Source organism: Babylonia areolata, chromosome 17 (genome assembly GCF_041734735.1).
Source record: "Babylonia areolata isolate BAREFJ2019XMU chromosome 17, ASM4173473v1, whole genome shotgun sequence".
Classification (NCBI taxonomy): Eukaryota; Metazoa; Mollusca; class Gastropoda; order Neogastropoda; family Buccinidae; genus Babylonia; species Babylonia areolata.
Window position 1 is genome coordinate 7,056,954 of NC_134892.1, and position 20,000 is coordinate 7,076,953.

The 20,000-nt window shown below is 45.6% G+C and overlaps 1 protein-coding gene across 1 annotated transcript in view; it reads right to left on the reverse strand.

Annotated features, from left to right (window-relative positions):
• Positions 1-19,952, reverse strand: part of LOC143291465 (uncharacterized) — a 27,440-nt gene extending 7,488 nt beyond the window's left edge. Inside the window, exons 1-7 of the mRNA XM_076601334.1 lie at positions 19,860-19,952; positions 16,763-16,857; positions 11,625-11,754; positions 8,795-9,051; positions 7,130-7,227; positions 4,574-4,826; positions 22-171 (exon numbers count right to left, since the gene is read on the reverse strand). Of these exons, the coding sequence (XP_076457449.1) occupies positions 22-171; positions 4,574-4,826; positions 7,130-7,227; positions 8,795-9,051; positions 11,625-11,754; positions 16,763-16,811 (937 nt within the window). The 5' untranslated portion in view covers positions 16,812-16,857; positions 19,860-19,952. The remainder of the gene's footprint in view (positions 1-21; positions 172-4,573; positions 4,827-7,129; positions 7,228-8,794; positions 9,052-11,624; positions 11,755-16,762; positions 16,858-19,859) is intronic.
• Between the last annotated feature and the right edge of the window lie 48 nt (positions 19,953-20,000).

The following is a 20,000-nucleotide window of genomic DNA, read 5'->3' on the forward strand; positions in this document are numbered from 1 at the left end:
GACAGACAGACAAAGACTCACTAGCCATCGACGACAAACGGCGACGTCTCCGCACCAAGAGGACGACGACGACACCGATAGCGGCGATCACCCCCACCACCACCCCCACGCACCCACCCACTCCCATCCCCAGCACCATGTGGGGGTGAACGATGGGCTCCTCTCCCTCCGCTACACACACACACACACACACACACACACACACATACGGACACGCACACACACACACACACACACACATACGCACACACACACACACACACACACACACACACACACACACACACACACACACACACACACGACAATTAGGAAGAAGGTATGATGGCAGCAGAGATGGAGGGAGTAAGTTTAGAAAGGAAGTGAGGGACAGAGGGGGGGAGGGAGGGATGGAAGAAGGGAGGGAGGGAGGGAGAGAGGGAGGGAGGGAGAGAGGGAGGGAGGGATGAAGGGAGGGAGGGAGAGATGAAGGAAGGGAGGGAGGGAGGGATAAAGGGAAGGAGAGAGAGATGAAGGCAGGGAGGAATAAAGGGAGAGAGGGATGAAGGGAGGGAGGAATGAAGGGAGGGATGGAAGAAGGGAGGGATGGAAGAAGGGAGGGAGGAATGGAGGGAGGGAGGGATGAAGGGAGGAATGAAGGGAGGGATGGAAGAAGGGAGGGAGGAATGAAGGGAGGGAGGGATGAAGGGAGGAATGAAGGGAGGGATGGAAGAAGGGAGGGATGGAAGAAGGGAGTGAGTGATGAAGGGAGGGAGGGATGAAGGGAGAGATGAAGGGAGGGAGGGATGAAGGGAGGGAGGGATGAAGGGAGGGATGGATGAAGGGAGGGTTGGAAGAAGGGAGGGATGAAGGGAGGGATGGAAGAAGGGAGTGATGAAGGGAGGGATGGAAGAAGGGAGGGAGTGATGAAGGGAGGGAGGGATGAAGGGAGAGAGGGATGAAGGGAGGGAGTGATGAAGGGAGGGATGGATGAAGGGAGGGATGGATGATGGGAGGGTTGGAAGAAGGGAGGGATGAAGGGAGGGAGAGATGAAGGGAGGGATGGAAGAAGGGAGGGATGAAGGAAGGGAGGGATGAAGGGAGGAATGAAGGGATGGATGGAAGAAGGGAGGGATGAAGGGAGGGAGGGATGGAGGGATGGAAGAAGGGAGGGAGGAATGAAGGAAGGGAGGGATGAAGGGAGGGAGGAATGAAGGGAGGGATGGAAGAAAGGAGGGATGAAGGGAGGGAGGGATGAAGGGAGGGAGGGATGAAGGGATGGAAGAAGGGAGGGATGGAAGAAGGGAGGGATGAAGGAAGGAATGAAGGGAGGGATGAAGGGAGGGAGGGATGGAAGAAGGGAGGGATGGAAGGAGGGAGGGATGAAGGGATGGATGAAGGAAGGAATGAAGGGAGGGATGAAGGGAGGGATGGAAGAAGGGAGGGATGGAAGAAGGGAGGGATGAAGGGAGGGATGGAAGAAGGGATGGATGGAAGAAGGGAGGGAAGAAGGGAGGGATGGAAGAAGGGAGGGAAGAAGGGAGTGATGAAGGGAGGGATGGAAGGAGGGAAGAAGGGAGGGATGGAAGAAGGGAGGGAGGGATGAAGGGAGAGATGGAAGAAGGGAGGGATGGAAGAAGGGAGGGAGGGATGAAGGGAGGGAGGGATGAAGGGAGGGATGGAAGAAGGGAGGGATGAAGGGAGGGATGAAGGGATGGAAGAAGGGAGGGAGGGATGAAGGGAGGGAGGGATGAAGGGAGGGATGGAAGAAGGGAGGGAGGGATGAAGGGAGGGATGGAAGAAGGGATGGATGGATGAAGGGATGAAAGAAGGGAGGGAGGGATGAAAGGAGGGATGAAGGGAGAGAGGGATGAAGGGAGGGATGAAGGGAGGGAGGAATGAAGGGAGGGATGGAAGAAGGGAGGGATGGAAGAAGGGAGGGATGAAGGGAGGGAGGGATGAAGGGAGGGAGGGATGAAGGGAGGGATGGAAGAAGGGAGGGAGGGATGAAGGGAGGGATGGAAGAAGGGAGAGAGGGAAGAAGGGAGTGATGGAGGGAGGGATGAAGGGAGGGATGAAGGGAGGGTGGAAGAAGGGAGGGAGGGATGAAGGGAGGGAGGGATGAAGGGAAGGCTGGAAGAAGGGAGGGAGGAATGAAGGGAGGGAGGGATGAAGAGAGGGATGGAAGAAGGGAGGGAGGGATGAAGGGAGGGATGAAGGGAGGGAGGGATGAAGGGAGGGAGGGATGAAAGGAGGGATGAAGGGAGGGAGGAATGAAGGGAGGGAGGGATGAAGAGAGGGATGGAAGGGAGGGAGGGATGAAGGGAGGGATGAAGGGAGGGAGGGATGAAGGGAGGGATGGATGAAGGGAGGGAGGGATGAAAGGAGGGATGAAGGGAGGGAGGGATGAAGGGAGGGATGAAGGGAGGGATGAAGGGAGGGAGGGATGAAGGGAGGGATGAAGGAAGGGAGGGATGAAAGGAGGGAAGAAGGGAGGGAGGGATGAAGGGAGGGAGGGAGGAATGGAGGGATGGAGGGAGGGAGGGAATGAGTAAGGGATGAAGGGAGGGAGGGAGTAAGGGATGAAGGAACGAAGGGAGGGAGGGAGGAAGGGAAGGAGGATGAAAGAAGTGTGGAAGGAAGTAAATGGGGGCGGAGGGGGGTGGAGAGAAAGGGAGAGGGGGATGGGGAATGAAGGGATGGGTGGAAGAAGCGAGGGCGGTAGGGAGGGAGGAGGGGAAGGAAGGAAGGGAGAGAAGGAGTGAGGGGGAAGGGAGAGACGGAGGGAGGGAAGGAAGGGATGAAGGAAGGGAGGGAGGGAGGGGGAAGGGTGAAAGATGGGAGGAGGGAGGGAGGGGGAAGGGTGAAAGGATGGGGGGAGGGAGGGGGAAGGGTGAAAGGATGGGGGGAGGGAGGGAGGGAGGGGGAAGGGTGAAAGATGGGAGGGAGGGAAGGTGGAGAGGTGAAGGGGGAGGAGGAAAGGTAGGAAGGATGGGGGAAAGGAAGGGGGGAGGGAAGAAGGAAGTAAGGTGGTATTTAAAAGAATAAGAAGGGGGAAAAAAAGAAGTAAAAAATCATGTTTTATTTTTCATCATGCATGTCACAAAAAAGTGGACACCAAATCAGATTCTGGACCATAATTATGACGCGTTTCCTTATGAGGTCTACATTCTATTCATAAAGCTACTAAACGCATAATTATCTTTATAAATGTCCTTGAGTGATTTGCGTTACACACGTGTTTAGCTTACTTTATATGTATATTAGTATCAACGACATGTAGTTTTTCTTACCAAGTCAACTTCAATTCTATTAGTGTAGTTTTTGTTTTGCTCACTCCATGATTGTTCATGTTTGTTTGTTTTTATTCCCCCTTTTTTTTTTCTCAAGGCCTAAGCGCGTTGGGTTACGCTGCTGGTCAGGCATCTGCTTGGCAGATGTGGTGTAGCGTACATGGTTTTGTCCGAACGCAGTGACGCCTCCTTGAGCTACTGAAACTGAAACTGAAACTCATGTTCTGAACGTGATTGTGCTTTGTGTGTTTAATGTCATACATACTCGACCCAACAGACAAACTTATGTCCATTTACGTATTTAAAAAAAGAAAAGAAAAAAAGGTGTATCTGATCTGCTCTGCTCTACTCTGCTCTGCTCTGATCTGATTTTATCTGACCTTATCGTATCTGATCTGATCTTATCTTGTCTTACCTTATCGTATCTGATCTGATCTTACCTTATCGTATCTGATCTGATCTTATCTTACCTTATCGTATCTGATCTGATCTGATCTGATCTTACCTTATCGTATCTGATCTGATCTGATCTTACCTTATCGTATCGTATCGTATCGTATCTGATCTGATCTTACCTAATCTTATCTTAGATTATCGTATCTGATCTGATCTGATCTTACCTAATCTTATCTTACATTATCGTATCTGATCTGATCTGATCTTACCTAATCTTATCTTACCTTATCGTATCGTATCTGATGTGATATATCATCTTATCTTACCTTACCTTATCTTACCATATCGTATCCTAATCTGATCTTATCTCATCTTATCTCACCTTACCTTATCGTATTTTAATCTGATCTTATCTCATCTTACCTTATCGTATCTTACATTATCGTATCTGATCTGATCTAATCTTACCTTATCGTATCGTATCTGATCTGATCTCATCTTACCTTATCGTATCTTACATTATCGTATCGTATCTGATCTGATCTTATCTTACCTCAATGTATCTTGCCTTATCGTATCTGATCCGATCTCATCTCATTTTACCTTATCGTATCGTATCTGATCTCATCTTATCTTACCTAATATTATCTTACCTTATCGTATCCTAATCTGATCTGATCTCATCTTACCTTATCGTATCTGATCTTATCCCCCCCCCCCTCACGCCCTCCTCCCCCCACACGCCCCCCTAAAAAAACAACAAAAAAACGGTGGCGCTGTGATGTAGCGACGCGCTCTTCCTGGGGAGAGCAGCCCCGAATTTCACACAGAGAAATCTGCTGTGATAAAAAGAGAGAAATACAAATACAAATAAAATACAAATAAAGAAGAAGCAAATCACTTACCAGAGAACGGCACAATCCCAACGTCATATACGGCAGCATACTCAAGGAAGGAGACCCCGCCACGCTTCTTGACGAAGCATCTGTACCGGCGGTTCGTGTCCTGGGGGGAAAGGCGGCGCTTCACTGTACTGCTTCCGCGTTTGATGCAGGGGTTCCCTGTTTCTTCCTCTGGACCTGTCTCCACGCCCTTGTTGTAACTGATCCAGTCAGTGTCATCCGGTTCTGTGTTTCGGTACTGCCACACCCAGTCAACCTGTCCGAACAGGCACGGAATGTTGGAGGGCTGACTGACTGACTGACTGACTGACTGGCTGGCTGACTGACTGACTGACTGGTTCACTGGCTGACTGACTGGTTCACTGACTGACTGATTGGTTCACTGACTGACTGGTTGGTTCACTGGCTGACTGGATCACTAACTGACTGGTTCACTGACTGACTGACTGACTGATTGGTTCACTGGCTGACTGACTGGTTCACTGACTGACTGATTGGTTCACTGACTGACTGACTGGTTCATTGGCTGACTGACTGATTCACTGGCTGACTGACTGGTTCACTGACTGACTTGTTCATTGACTGACTGACTGGTTCACTGACTGACTGACTGGCTCACTGGCTGACTGGTTCACTGACTGACTGATTGGTTCACTGACTGACTTGTTCATTGACTGACTGACTGGTTCACTGACTGGCTGACTGGATCACTGACTGACTGACTGGTTCACCGACTGACTGACTGGTTCACCGACTGACTGATTCACTGACTGACTGACTAACTGATTCACTGACTGATTCACTGACTAACTGACTGACAGATGACTAGTTTACTGACTGACCGATTCACTGACTGATTCTCGGACCAAGTTACTGACTGAGTGACTGACTAGTTCTCTGACTGATTCACTGACTGACTGGGTTACTGATCCACTAGCTGACTCACTGACCGATCCACCGACTGACTGACTGATTCAATGACTGATCCACTAACCGACTGATCCTTGACTGACTGGTCCACAAATGAAGGAAATAATGCAAGAAGGAAGGACAGAAATAATGCAGAAAGGAAGGAATGGAGGAAGGAAGGGAGGAAAAAAGACAGAGAGGAAAGCAGGAAGAAAGGAAGGATAGAAGGAAAGAAGGAAGGAAGGAATGAGAGAAAGAAGGAAGGAATAAGAGAAAGAAGGAAGGAAGGAATGAGAGAAGGAAGGAAGGAAGGAAGGAAAGGAGGAAGGAAGGAAGGAAGGAATGAGAGAAGGAAGGAAGGAAGGAAAGGAGGAAAGAAGGAAGGAATGAATGAGAGAAAGAAGGAAGGAAGGAGAGAAAGAAGGAAGGAAAGGAGGAAAGAAGGAAGGAAGGAATGAGAGAAGGAAGGAAGGAAGGAATGAGAGAAAGAAGGAAGGAATGAATGAGAGAAAGAAGGAAGGAAGGAAAGGAGGAAATAATGAAGGAAGAAATGAAGGAAGAAGGAAGACAGGTAGGAAGGGAGGTGGAAAAAGGAGGACGTGAAAGAAGGAAGGAGAGGCAGAAGAGAGGAAGGAAGGAAGGATGGAAAGAAAGAAGGGAGGAATATAGAATACAGAATACTTTATCATCTCAACAAGAGAAAAGCACATAAAATACGACACGAAGATCACAGTCATTCAACAGGTGTACATAAAAGACACAACATGTTTAGACGTCAACTAAGGGCAACCCATGCGCACAATAGATAATCACAGTAGACAACAACAAGAACAACAACAACAACAACAGAATCCTTTAAAGGGTAACTTACTAAGAGTAAATCATACATACATCATCACAGCCATACGTACATATGCAATACAAAACCGATTAAAGGATAGGTATAAAAAAAACAACAACAACATAAAACAGCATACTAAAAGTGGACACAAGACATAATTATAATAACTAGGAAACAATATGAAAAGAAGGTAAGAAGAAAGTAGAGACAGAGAGAGAGAAGGAGAGAGAACTCAGAACTCAAAACATTTTTATTCAAGAATTAAGATTAAGAGTGAGAGAGAGAGAGAGAGATGGGGGGTAGGAGAGAGAGGGGGGAGAGAGAGAGAGAGAGGAGGAGAGGAGGGGAGGGAGAGAGAGAGGGGGGGAGAGATAGAGAGAGAGGAGGGAGAGAGAGAGAGGGGGAGAGAGGGAGAGAGAGAGGGGGGGGGAGAGGGAAAGAGAGAGAGGGAGAGCGAGAGAGGGGAGAGAGAGGGGGGGGAGACAGAGAGGGAGAGAGAGGGGGAGAGAGAGAGAGAAAGAGGGAAAGAGAGAGAGAGAGAGAGGGAGACACAGAGAGAGGGACACAGAGAGAGGGGGAGAGAGACAGAGAGGGAGGGAGGGAGAGAGAGGGAGAGAGAGGGAGAGAGAGGGGGGAGAGAGAGAAAGAGAGAGGGACAGAGAGGGAGAGAGAAAGAGAGAGGGAGGGAGAGAGAGAGGGGGGAGAGAGAGAGGGAGAAAGAGAGAGAGAGAGAGAGAGAGAGAGAGAGAGAGAGAGAGAGAGGTAGAGAGAGAGAGGAGGGGGAGGTAATAACGAGAGAAGACAGGAACCTCGCCATTTCCCAATGGACCGTGGCACGTCATTGTCAACTCTTCATTGATCAGATTCTTCCTTGGCGATGCGGTCAGAGTTAACTGTCCTGGGTCCACTGAAAATGAAATTCACGAACGTCAACTACGGAGCACAGGTACGTGTGTGTGTGTGTGTGTGTGAGTGTGTGCGTGTGTGTGTGTGTGTGTGTGTGTGTCTGTGTGTTCATTCACCCCTACCATGACTGCCACCACCACTACAACGACGATCATTGTCACTACTCTATCACCATCACCTTCACAAAAGCCATCACCATCATCATCATTGTTTATCATCACTGTCATCTATACCGCCACCACCACCACCACCACCGTCATCATTAAATTTATCATCGTCATCGTCATCATCTTTGTCGTCATCGTCTTCAATACCACCACCATCATCACTATCCCCACCCCCACCCACACCCCCACCACCACCACCCCCATCACCACCACCACCATCACCACCAACCCACCACCACCCCCTCCCCCCAACATCACCACCATCACCACCATCACCACCACCACCACCAACATCACCACCATCACCCCCCCAACATCACCACCACCACCACCACCACCACCAACATCACCACCATCACCACCACCCCCCCCCCACCACCACCATCAACACCACAATAACCACCACCTCCATTACCATCACCACCACCATCACCCCCCCCCCATCATCACCACCATCACCACCCCCCACCCCCCCAACATCACCACCACCTCCATCACCACCACCATCTCCCCACCATCATCACCACCATCACCACCCCCACCCCCACCAACATCACCACCATCACCACCCCCACCACCACCAACATCACCCCCCCATCATCACCACCATCACCACCACCCCTCACCACCACCCTCACCCTTCCTAACCACCACCCCCACCACCACCATCACCACACCACCCCCACCCCACCCAACCACCACCATCACCACCCCCGTCCCCCCACCAACATCACCACCACCACCATCATCTCCACCACACTCCTCGTCATCACTGTCACCACGCCCCCCCCCCCCCCCCCCCCACACCCACCCCCGTCACTCCCCTCCCCTTCCATCCCCTCTTTACGTCCACCTCCTTTTCATCCATGAAACCTACCCCCTCACCCAACACACACACTCTCTCTCTCTCTTTGTGTACTCTCTCTCTATATATCAAATCATTCCCTTTCTCTCTCTCTCTCTATCAACTCTCTCCCTTTCTCTCTCTATCAACTCTCTCCCTTTCTCTCTATATATATTTCTCTCTCTCCCTCTCTCTAAAATCCCTGTCTCGTTCTCTCTCAACTCTCTCTCTCAACCCTCTCTCTCTCTCTCTCTCAGTCTCTCTCTCAACCCCCTCTCTCTCTTTCAACTCTCTCTGTGTCTCTCTCTCTCTTAGTCTCTGTCTCGTTCTCTCTCAACTCTCTTTCTCACTCTTCCTCTCTCTGTCTCTCCCTCTCTTTCTAAACTCTCTCTCTCTCTCTCTCTCTCTCTCTCAACTCTGTCTCTCTCTCAACACCCACCTCTCTCCCTCAACTCTCTCTTTATCTCTGTCTCACTCTCAAGTCTCTCTCTCTCTCTCTCTCTCTCTCACTCTCAACTCTCTCTCTCTCTCAGCTCTCTCTGTCTCTCTCTCTCTACCTTTCACGGCGACAGGGACAACTTCTGATTTCAATCTTGGGTTCTTTCCGTAAGTTGCCGCGCAGAAGAAGCCTCCGCCATCCTCACAGGTCAGGCTGATGTGATGGAGGACAATCACTCCTTCCGTCAAAGACCCTCTCCCAGAAGCTAACGGTGGTGCTTTTGTTTTCCCGAAACCAGTTTCATTGACTTTGGCAAACTGACGTTCTGATTTGTTGCCAAACTGGCGTGTGATGGACAATATCCGTAATCGTGAACTGAAAATAAACATGTATATTATTATCATTATCATCATTATCATCAACATCATCATCATTATTATTATTATTATTATCATTATTATTATTGTTGTTGTTGTTGTTATCATCATCATCATCATCATTATGGTTGTTGTTGTTGTTGTTGTTGTTGTTCTTCTTCTTATTATTATTATTATTATTGTTAGTGGTAGTAGTAGTAGCATCATCATTATCATTATTATTATTGTTATCTTTATTATTATTATTATTATCATTGTTGTTGTTGTTGTTGTTGTTGTTGTTGTTGTTGTTGTTGTTGTTGTTGTTGTTGTTGTTGTTGTTGTTGTTCTTCTTCTTCTTCTTCTTCTTCTTCTTCTTCTTCTTCTTCTTCTTCTTCTTCTTCTTCTTCTTATTATTATTATTATTGTTAGTAGTAGTAGTAGTAGTAGTAGTAGTAGCATCATCATCATCATTATTGTTATCATTATTATTATTATTATTATCATTTATCTATTTATTCATATTTTATTTCTATTCGATCTTCCAGGTCAACATATGTGCAGATCTGCTTGTGCCTGAACCTCTACTTGTGTGTATACGCAAGCGGATGGAATACGCACGTTAAAGATCTTGTAATCCATGTCAGCGTTCGGTGGGTTATAGGAACAAGAACATGCCATCATGCTACCCCGCCCCTCACTCCCCCCCCCCTCCCTGCACCTCCCTCCTCCGGAAAACGGGGTATGGCTGCCTACATGGCGGGGTAAAAACGATAATACTCGTGAAAGCCCACTCGTGTACATATGAGTGAACGTGGGAGTTGCAGCTCACAAAGAAGAATGACAATTTTATTTTGTATTATATTATATTATATTATATTATATTATATTATATTATATTATATTATATTATTTCATTTTATTTTATTTTATTTCATCTTTTTTGTGTAAAGATGAAGACGTGCCTTTCTGTATGCACAAACAGACGGCTATACAACAAATCTATATCTGACTTTTGATTTACATCTTCACCATCGTCATCAATACCACCACCATCACCACCACCACCACCACCACCACCACCATCACCACCACCATCACCATCACCACCACTAACATCACTTTCATCTTCACCATCGTCATCAATACTATGGATTTTTTTTTTAATTTTTAATTTTATTTTATCGCTTAAGTCCAAAATGGAAGGCCCAGCGGCGGCTAATTACTAATTACAATTATTTTCTACAATTGTGGAGTGATGGCCTAGAGGTAACGCGCCCGCCTAGGAAGCGAGAGAATCTGAGCGCACTGGTTCGAATCACGGCTCAGCCGCCGATATTTTCTCCCCCTCCACTAGACCTTGAGTGGTGGTCTGGACGCTAGTCATTCGGATGAGATGATAAACCGAAGTCCCGTGAGCAGCATGCACTTAGCGCACGCAAAAGAACCCACGGCAACAAAGGGTTGTTCCTGGCAAAATTCTGTAGAAAAATCTACTTCGATAGGAAAAACAAATGAAAAACTGCACGCATGAAAAAATACACACACAAAAAAAAGGGGGGGGAAAAAAAGAAAAAAGAAAAAAAAGGATGGCGCTGTAGTGTAGCGACGCGCTCTCCCTGGGGAGAGCAGCCCGAATTTGACACAGAGAAATCTGTTGTGATAAAAAGAAATACAACTACAAACACAAATAAGTATTCTGACATTAAACACAATCTTTTATTAGCCGGTTGATTCTTGTTGTTGTTGGAAGGTAGCAGAACGGTTGACACACTCACCTGCCAGTGCAGTGTCTGTGAAGGTCTCAGTTCGAGTTCCACTCTCGCCTTCTCTCACAAGTTTGACTGGAAAAAATTAAACTAAGCGTCTAGTCGCTCGGATGAGACGATCAACCGACGTTCCGTGTTGTGCAGCACGCAGTTGGCGCACTGAAAAAGAACCCACGGCAACATAAGCGTTGTCCTAAAAATAAAATAAAAAACTGGCACAAAAATTCTGAAAAGAGAATTCCACTCCGATGGGTTGTGTAAGCACACAAGGCATGGATGAGCGTGTTGGGTGGGGTTGGGTTGGGTTGGGTTGGGTTGGGTTGCGTTGCTGGTCAGGAATCTGCCTATAACTAGATAATTAGGGTGTAGCGTATATGGATGTGTCCGAACGCAGTGACGTCATCCTTGAGAAACTGTAAACTGAAACTTGAACTTTTTATTTTATTTTTTTATTTTATTTTTTTTTTTATTGCTAGTTAAAGTCGAACAGGTTACTTTGCTTCTTTCAAGCCAAAATGTTACCACCGCTAAATATCGTTCATTTGTCAGTTTCTCTTTTCCTGTCACAAATGGGAACACGTTCAGTTCGAGCGCGTGTACTTATTCACACACACGCGTACAGCCCCCCCCCCTCCCCACCCCCCCCCCCCCCCCCCCCCCCCCCCCCCCCCCCCCCCCGCCCCCGAAACCCCCCTCCCCAGCCCCCCCCCCCCCCCCCCCCCCCCCCCCCCACCCCCACCTCCCCACGCTCCCCCAACACACACATTTTCCTCCGCACGTCAAAAATCATTATTGGTGAACAGACGTTTAAATTATTACCAACCCAGGTGTATCACGACTTTCGTAAGTGGTGTTGCAGGTCACCGTGACATAAGCTTCCCTTCTTTCAGCCTGGTCATGGGTCAGGGTCAAGGTCGGTGGGTCGATGGCGATATTGGGTTTGGAGGAGGCACCTAAAAACGGACCACAGCGGGCGAGAAAACTTTCTTTGACGTCAAGAAAGCAAGCTGGGTGCTTGCTTGGTTAATAATAAAGTGTGTGCAGTTGGGTTAGGATATTTTCCGGAACACAGTGAAATCGCACATGAATTTATGTTCTTTTGACATCAAGACCATAACATATACAGGGAATCCAGACTGAAAGAGAAAGGAAGAAGGAGGAGAAAGAGAGAAAAGAAGAAGGAGGAGGAGAAAGAGAAAAGAAGAAGAAGAAAGAGGAGGAGAAAGAGAAAAGAAGAAGGAGGAGAAAGAGAAAAGAAGAAGGAGGAGGAGAAAGAGAAAAGAAGAAGGGGAGGAGAAAGAGAAAAGAAGAAGGAGGAGGAGAAAGAGAAAAGAAGTCTCTCTAGTAGCTCAAGGAGGCGTCACTGCGTTCGGACAAAACCATATACGCTACACCACATCTGCCAAGCAGATGCCTGACCAGCAGCGTAACCCAACGCGCTTAGTCAGGTCTTAGAGAAAAGAAGAAGGAGGAGGAGAAAGAGAGGAGAAGGAGGAGAAAGAGAGAAGAAGGAGGAGGAGAAAGAGAAAAGAAGAAGGAGGAGGAGAAAGAGAGGAGAAGGAGGAGAAAGAGAAAAGAAGAAGAAAGAGGAGGAGAAAGAGAGAAGAAGGAGGAGGAGAAAGAGAAAAGAAGAAGGAGGAGGAGAAAGAGAAAAGAATAAGGAGGAGAAAGAGAGAAGAAGTAGGAGGAGGAGAAAGAGAAAAGAAGGAGGAGAAAGAGAAAAGGAGAAGGAGGAGGAAGAGAAAAGAAGGAGGAGGAGGAGAAAGAGAGGAGAAGGAGGAGGAGAAAGAGAGAAGGAGTAGGAGGAGAAATAGAAAAGAAGGAGAAGAAAGAGAAAAGGAGGAGGAGAAAGAGAGGATAAGAAGGAGGAGGAGAAAGAGAGAAGAAGGAGGAGGAGGAGGAGAAAGAGAGAAGGAGGAGGAGAAGAAAGATAGGGTGGGGAATGAGAAGAGAGGAAAGAAGAAGAAGAAGGAGAAGAAGAAGAACAGGAAGAAGAAGAAGAAAGAGAAAAGAAAAAGAAAGAGGAGGAGAAAAGAAGAAGGAGAATGAGGAGAAAAGAAAGAGGAGGAGGAGAAACGGAGGAGGAGGAGAAAGAGAAAAGAAGGAGGAGGAGGAGAAAGAGAAAAGGAGAAGGAGGAGGAGAAATAGAAAAGAAGGAGGAGAAAGAGAAAAGGAGGAGGAGGAGAAAGAGAAAAGAAGGAGAAGGAGGAGAAAGAGAGAAGGAGGAGGAGGAGAAAGAGAAAAGAAGGAGGAGGAGAAAGAGAAGAGAAGGAGAAAGAGAAAAGAAGGAGGTGGAGGAGGAGAAAGAGAAAAGAAGAAGGAGGAGAAAGAGAGAAGAAGGAGGTGGAGGAGGAGAAAGAGAAAAGAAGAAGGAGGAGGAGAAAGAGAAAAGAAGGAGGAGGAGAAAGAGAAAAGAAGGAGGAGGAGAAAGAGAAAAGAAGGAGAAGGAGGAGAAAGAGAGAAGAAGGAGGAGGAGGAGAAAGAGAAAAGGAGGAGGAGAAAGAGAAAAAGAAGAAGGAGGAGGAGGAGAAAGAGAAAAGAAGAAGGAGGAGAAAGAGAAAAGAAGGAGGAGGAGGAGAAAGAGAAAAGAAGAAGGAGGAGACAGAGAAAAGAAGAAGAAGGAGGAGGAGGAGAAGAAGAAGAAAGATGGCGTGGGGAATGAGAAGAGAGGAAAGAAGAAGAAGAAGGAGAAGAAGAAGAACAGGAAGAAGAAGAAAGAGAAAAGAAGAAGAAAGAGGAGGAGGAGGAGAAGAAGAAGAAGAAGAAGAAGAAGAAGAAGAGAGAGAAAGAACAGAAACACCTGTGTGCAGAGACGCTTTGACCCTTTGGTTTATGTCACTGGCCATGAGGTCCTTATGGTATGGGTGAATGCGTCAACATTCTTTCATTGTAAAACAAAACATCAAAATAAACGAATGAAAATTGGTGAAAGCAGATACTGAAACAAAACAACGTTCTTTGCTTGAAGAAAAAAATGGTAGTAACCAGCAGGCTACCCTACACACAATAATTCCGTTCATACAATGCAACAGATTCCAACACTTACAACAGAAGAAAATGTCAAACCTATCTGACCACGCAATTTTGGATCCGTCTGTAGTGATTTTTACCTAATTGTCAAAGCTACTGACATAAATGTTGTCATCAAGATTATCACCTCCTGATCTTCTGATGTTAACATGCTCAAGAGATTCTCTTTTTTTTTTTTTTTTTTTTTTTTTGCAATTTTTTTTAAAATCACACATTTAATTCTCAAATCACCATAAGATTTACAATCAAACATGAAATGGATCTTATCATCAACTTTGTAGTTACACAAAGGAAATGGAGAATTTGTGGACATACCTGGCATAAACCATTTTTGTTGGCATCAAAGCCTAGAGTTCTTGTTCTAAAATTTGCAAGTATTGTACGATGCCATTTATTCGTAATAACAGTTAGGACTTGGAATACCGGCTTTTAAAAGAATGGAACCAGCAGTACTTACCCTTACTTTCTGTATCTGCATTCCAGTTCTGTTTAAATATGTCAGGCAGTCTGGTTGACTCACTTGTGTAAACAAAGTGAGTCTATGTTTTAACCCGGTGTTCGGTTGTCTGTGTGTGTGTGTGTGTGTGTGTGTGTGTGTGTGTGTGTGTGTGTGTGTGTGTGTGTCCGTGGTAAACTTTAACATTGACATTTTCTCTGCAAATACTTCGTCAGCTGACACCAAATTAGGCATAACAATAGGAAAAATTCAGTTCTTTCCAGTCATCTTGTTTAAAACAATATTGCAATCTCTGGGATGGGCACCAAAAAAAAAAGAAGCCTAATCATATGCAAACTGCATTTACTGTTATATTTATATATTTTTTGTATTCTCTAAACTTGGCAGCTTGATCTGATATTCTGACCCAACAACAAGAGCAGTCATTATTATCATTTTCTGTTCAAACAGGAACTTCTTTTGCTAAGCATGGAAGTTTTATTTATTTTGCAAACTTTTTGGTGCAGATAGTAAAAGAAGGGAAATTACTCTGTTAATTAATGCTAGGGGAGTTAATTTGCTTTAAACTGATCTTTCTCATCTTAAACATTACATTTTGAAATTATACTCAATACATAAAAAGCTTGGATTTTTTTTCTTTTAAGTGTATCACAAGTGAGTCTTGAAGGCCTTGCCTCTCTTGTTTTAAATTCTGAAATAAAAGTTTGTACATGCCCTACACATTGACACACCCACGTAATTGCAAAACCTTTTTTCTGACAAAACGTTTCTTACGTAAGAGTCTAGGTTCAATTTTGTTGCAAACATTAACCACAAGTACTTCTCAGAATTTACAACTTTCAGTTCTACATTATCATGATACCATTTCCCACAAGCAGACAAGTGACCTCCCTTGCGAAAAATTATAACATTTGTTTTATCAGGGTTCATACTCAGGCACAAAAGATCTGCTTCTTGTTACAATGCATTTAACTGTATGCAGAGACACAGACAGAGAGAGAGAGAGAGAGAGAGAGAGAAGCAGAGAAAGAAAGAGAGAGAGAGAGAGAGAAAGACAAACATGCAGAGAAAGAAAGACAGAGAGAGAAAAATGAGAGACAGACAGACAGAGATAGAGGGGCAGAGAGAGAGACAGACAGAGACAGACAGAGACAGAGACACAAAGAGATAGAGGCAGAAACATAGAGATACAGGGAAAGAGGGACAGAACGGTAGACAGAGAGATAGGGAAAGAGAGAGAGAGAGAGAGAGAAACACAGAGACAGAGAGGGACAGAGGGGAACAGAGAACAGAGAAAGAGATAGAGAGAGACAGACACAGAGAGAGAGAGAGGTGGGGGGGGGGGGGGGTCGAGAAAGAGAGAGTGAGGGGGAGAGAGAAACACACACACACACACACACACTCACTCACTCACTAACTCACTCACTCACCCACTCACTGACAAACGCATACATTCACACATGTTTTTAAACTAGTAGTGCGTCATCACTTTCACCGTCTTTCGTTGATGTCTTCGCTAACGCCACTGTCGCTATCATGATCGTCGTTGTCATCCACCCCCCTACCCCCCTACCCCCCACCCCCCTCCGAACCTCCCGCTTCTCCTCCATTTCTCGTTTCTTTTATTTGATCTCATTTTTCTCTTAGATTTACATGGGGGGGGGGGGGGGGGGGGGGGGGGGGGGGGGGGAGACAAGAAACTAACTTACTCCCGGTGACAAAGGAACTCTTTTTGATTGAACACAAGGGAGATTTCCTACGCTTTCTCACACATTGTCAAACAAACAGGAAGAAAAGAACAGAGAAAAAAAAACAACATAACACACACACACACACACACACACACAAACAAAACAAAAAAACATCAAACAAACAAAAATCAAACACACACACACACACACACACACACACACACACAAAACAAAAACAAAAAAACACACACAGACAAACACAGACACAAACCAAAAACAAGAAACAGAAACAAAACACACACACACACACACACACACAACAACAACAAAAAACAACACACACACACACACACACACACACACACACACACACACACAAACCAAAAACAAGAAACAGAAACAAAACACACACACACACACACACACACACACACACACACACCAAAAACAAGAAAGAGAAACAACACACACACACACACACACACACACACACACACACACACACACACAAAGAAAGCGGTTGGAAACAGGCAATTTCTTGCACAGACTTCCTTCACAGCGCGGACACTATTTCACAGTGACACAGCCCACGGGGAAGATGGGGGTTTGGGGGTTGGGTGTGTGTGTGTGGGGGGGGAGGGATTGTGGAGGCGGGAGGGGGAGGGTGCAAAGGAGCGGCAGCGGGGGAGGGGGAGGAGAAGGTGGAGGTTCGCAGGATGGGAGGGTTGGTGGTGAGGTTTGTGGACACGAGGCAAAGCAGTCAACACTGTTCCAAAGGCCTACCTGCTGGTGCCAGAACTCCGATGAAAAAGAAGATCCGTAGGAACCGCATCACTGCCGCAGTCTGTACCCTTCCGCCGTCTGCTGGATCAGTTGTCCTGGAACCGTGTGCAGGCACATCCAGAGCTGGAGATTGGGAACGGGTGGGGGGTGGAAGAGAGAGAGGCACAAAGGCAGAGAAAGGGAGACTGATAGAGAGTGAGTGAGACAGAATGAGAGGGAGACAGGAGAAAGAGAGAGAGAGGGAGAGAGACAGAGAGAGTGAGGGTGAGGGAGAGAGAGAGAGAGAGAGAGAGAGAAAGAGAAAGAGAGAGAGAGAGGAGAGAGAGAGGGAGAGTGAGGGTGAGGGAGAGAGAGAGAGAGGAAAAGAGAAGGAGAGAGAGAGAGGGAGAGAGACAGAGAGAGTGAGGGTGAGGGAGAGAGAGAGAGAGAGGAGAGAGAGAGGAGGGGTGGGATGGAAAGATGGAGAGGGAGGAGGGGAGGGAAAGCGATAGACAGAGAAAGAGAGAGAGATAACGATAACGATGTTTTATTCAGATTAAGGCCAAAGCCCCTTACTGAAGGGGGTCATACAAGAAAATATAGAAAGAAAATGACTTGACACGTTAAACCAACATCACAAATCATCCAAAAGTAGCTAAGACAATACTCAACAACATCCACAAAATAACAATTCGAAGTCTCTTCAATGCGTCATATAAGTATATGGCCAAGTTTTGTTGGGTAAGCTCATGTTTTGACGACATGAGCAGATTAAATCTAAAAGCACAGGGCTCTTTATAATGTTTAGGTTGAATTAATCTTTGTCTGAGCTCACTCAAAGCAGGGCAACATAGCAAAAAATGCTATTCATCTTCCCTACCCAGGTTGCACAATCGACACATATATACATATTCACTCCTACTACAGTATCTGAAACTGTGAACAGCAATATTAGAAACACCAAATCTAAATTTTGTCAGTGCACTTTTAACATATCTGTTTATTTCCACCCCAATATGTTTCAGGCCCCTGCGATGTTTTAAGATTCTAAACTGTGCAAATCTATCGCTAGTTTCCATATGGTCATGCCAATCTTGCCACCTACAATCTACTATTCGCTGTCTAAAACACTTTATAAAACATGCAATATCTTCAACACCCTGATTATCCCACACAAAAGAATAACCATAAGAATTTAAGCACTGACGAACCCACGTTGCCCATGTTTTTGTTTTTTTTAACCATTATTATCTAAGGAATACAACATCCGATAAGCTTTGAACGGTAGCCTGTTTTCGTTCATTCTTTTAAGTTTCAACCAATACTTAATGCATTTAATGTACGAGTTTAAATAAATTGGATATCTCCCTAGCTCCCCATACACAAGATCATTTGGCGTTCGGATGTCCACATTCAAAAATCGTTTCATTGCAAACAAGTGTACTTTTTCTATTTGTTCACTCTTTTCCAAGGCCCATATTTCTGCACCATACTTCAGTATTGGCTGGACTTGAGTATCAAATAACCTGACAAAAATACCAAACGAATTACAATCAAGCTTATACAAGATATGAAGTATCCGAATAACTGCTTTCTTTGCTTTCTTTGCTATATCTTGACATGCGAAACTGAAACTAAGTTTTGTTGAAAAATAAATTCCAAGATACTTATATGCATTTACAACGGTAATTCTTTCATTTCCATATGACCATCTTTCATTTCTTGCTAAATATCCTCCCTTACGGAACACAACAATACATGTTTTATCCATATTTACTTTTAACTGTAAGTTACGTGCTGCAGCATATAGACTGTTCAGCTGTCGCTGTAAACCCACTGTTGTTGTAGATAACAAAATCATATCACCAGCAAAAAGTAGAACAAACAATTCAATCAAATCAAAAGTAATTCCATGTTGACCATTTTGCATTATTTCCAAAGCAAGTTCAGTAATAAAAAGTGAAAACAAGACCGGGCTACAAACATCCCCTTGTTTAACCCCACGAATGCAATTAACACAATCAGATAATGTTGCCCCAGCTCTTACTCTCACTTTCACTTCGTTGTACATGCTTTTCACACAACGATGTAACTTACCACTGATTCCATTCTTTAATAAAATAGGCCATACAAGTTTCCTGGAAATGGAGTCAACGGCCTTTTCAAAGTCCACAAATGCTACATACAACTTTCTATTGTTTGCAGACTGTTTCTGTACTGCAGCCATTAGAGTAGATATGTGATCAATTGTTGATTAGCCCTGTTTAAATCCTGCCTGGTATTCTCCAATAAATTATTATGTTTTTCTCAATTATCCATTCTTGTAGTCTAGTATTAATAATGGAACTATATAATTTACTACTTACATCACACAAAGAAATACCTCTATAATTATTTACATTATTAATATCACCTTTCTTAAATAATGGCAAAATTATGGATTCTGTCCAATTTTTTTGTTAAACCCCAGTATCAAACCAAAAATTAAAAAGCTTTACTAAAAAGTTAGCAGTGTTTAAGAGAGAGAGAGAGACAGAGACAGAGAGAGAGAGAGAAACCGAGAGACGGAAAGATAGATGGGCACACACACACACACACACACACACACACACACACACAGACAGACAGACAGAGACAGAGAGACAGAGAGATAGATGTGCAGGGAAAGAGAGAGAGAGAGAGGGGGGGGGGGGAGATGAGAGAAAGGGAGAAAGGGAAGATGGGGATGGCGATGAGGAGAGAATGAATGAATAAAGGACGAGGAGAGAGAGAGAGAGAGAGAGAGAGAGAGAGAGAGAGAGAGAGAGAGATCCACTGTGAGAACCATACAATACAACACAATACAACGCAACGCCGCACAGCACAACACAGCACAGCACAGCACACAGCACAGCACAGCACAGCACAGCACAACACAGCACAGCACCACACCACACCACACCACACATCACAGCACAGCACACATAACACCACACACCACATCACATCACACCACACAGCAGAGCACAGCACACACCACAGCACACAACACCACACCACACAGCACAGCACAGCACACAACACCACACAACACAACGAAACCATACCCCACACATGTAGACTTACGTACGAAACTAACCACCAGAGTCGTGGAAGGCCCCCAGCACACACACCCACACCCACACACACAAACTGTTCCCAGCGTCTGACTGGAACTACAGACTGTGCACTACGAACAATCCGATCACAAATGAAAGCAGACTGAAAGCGACGTCAAGAT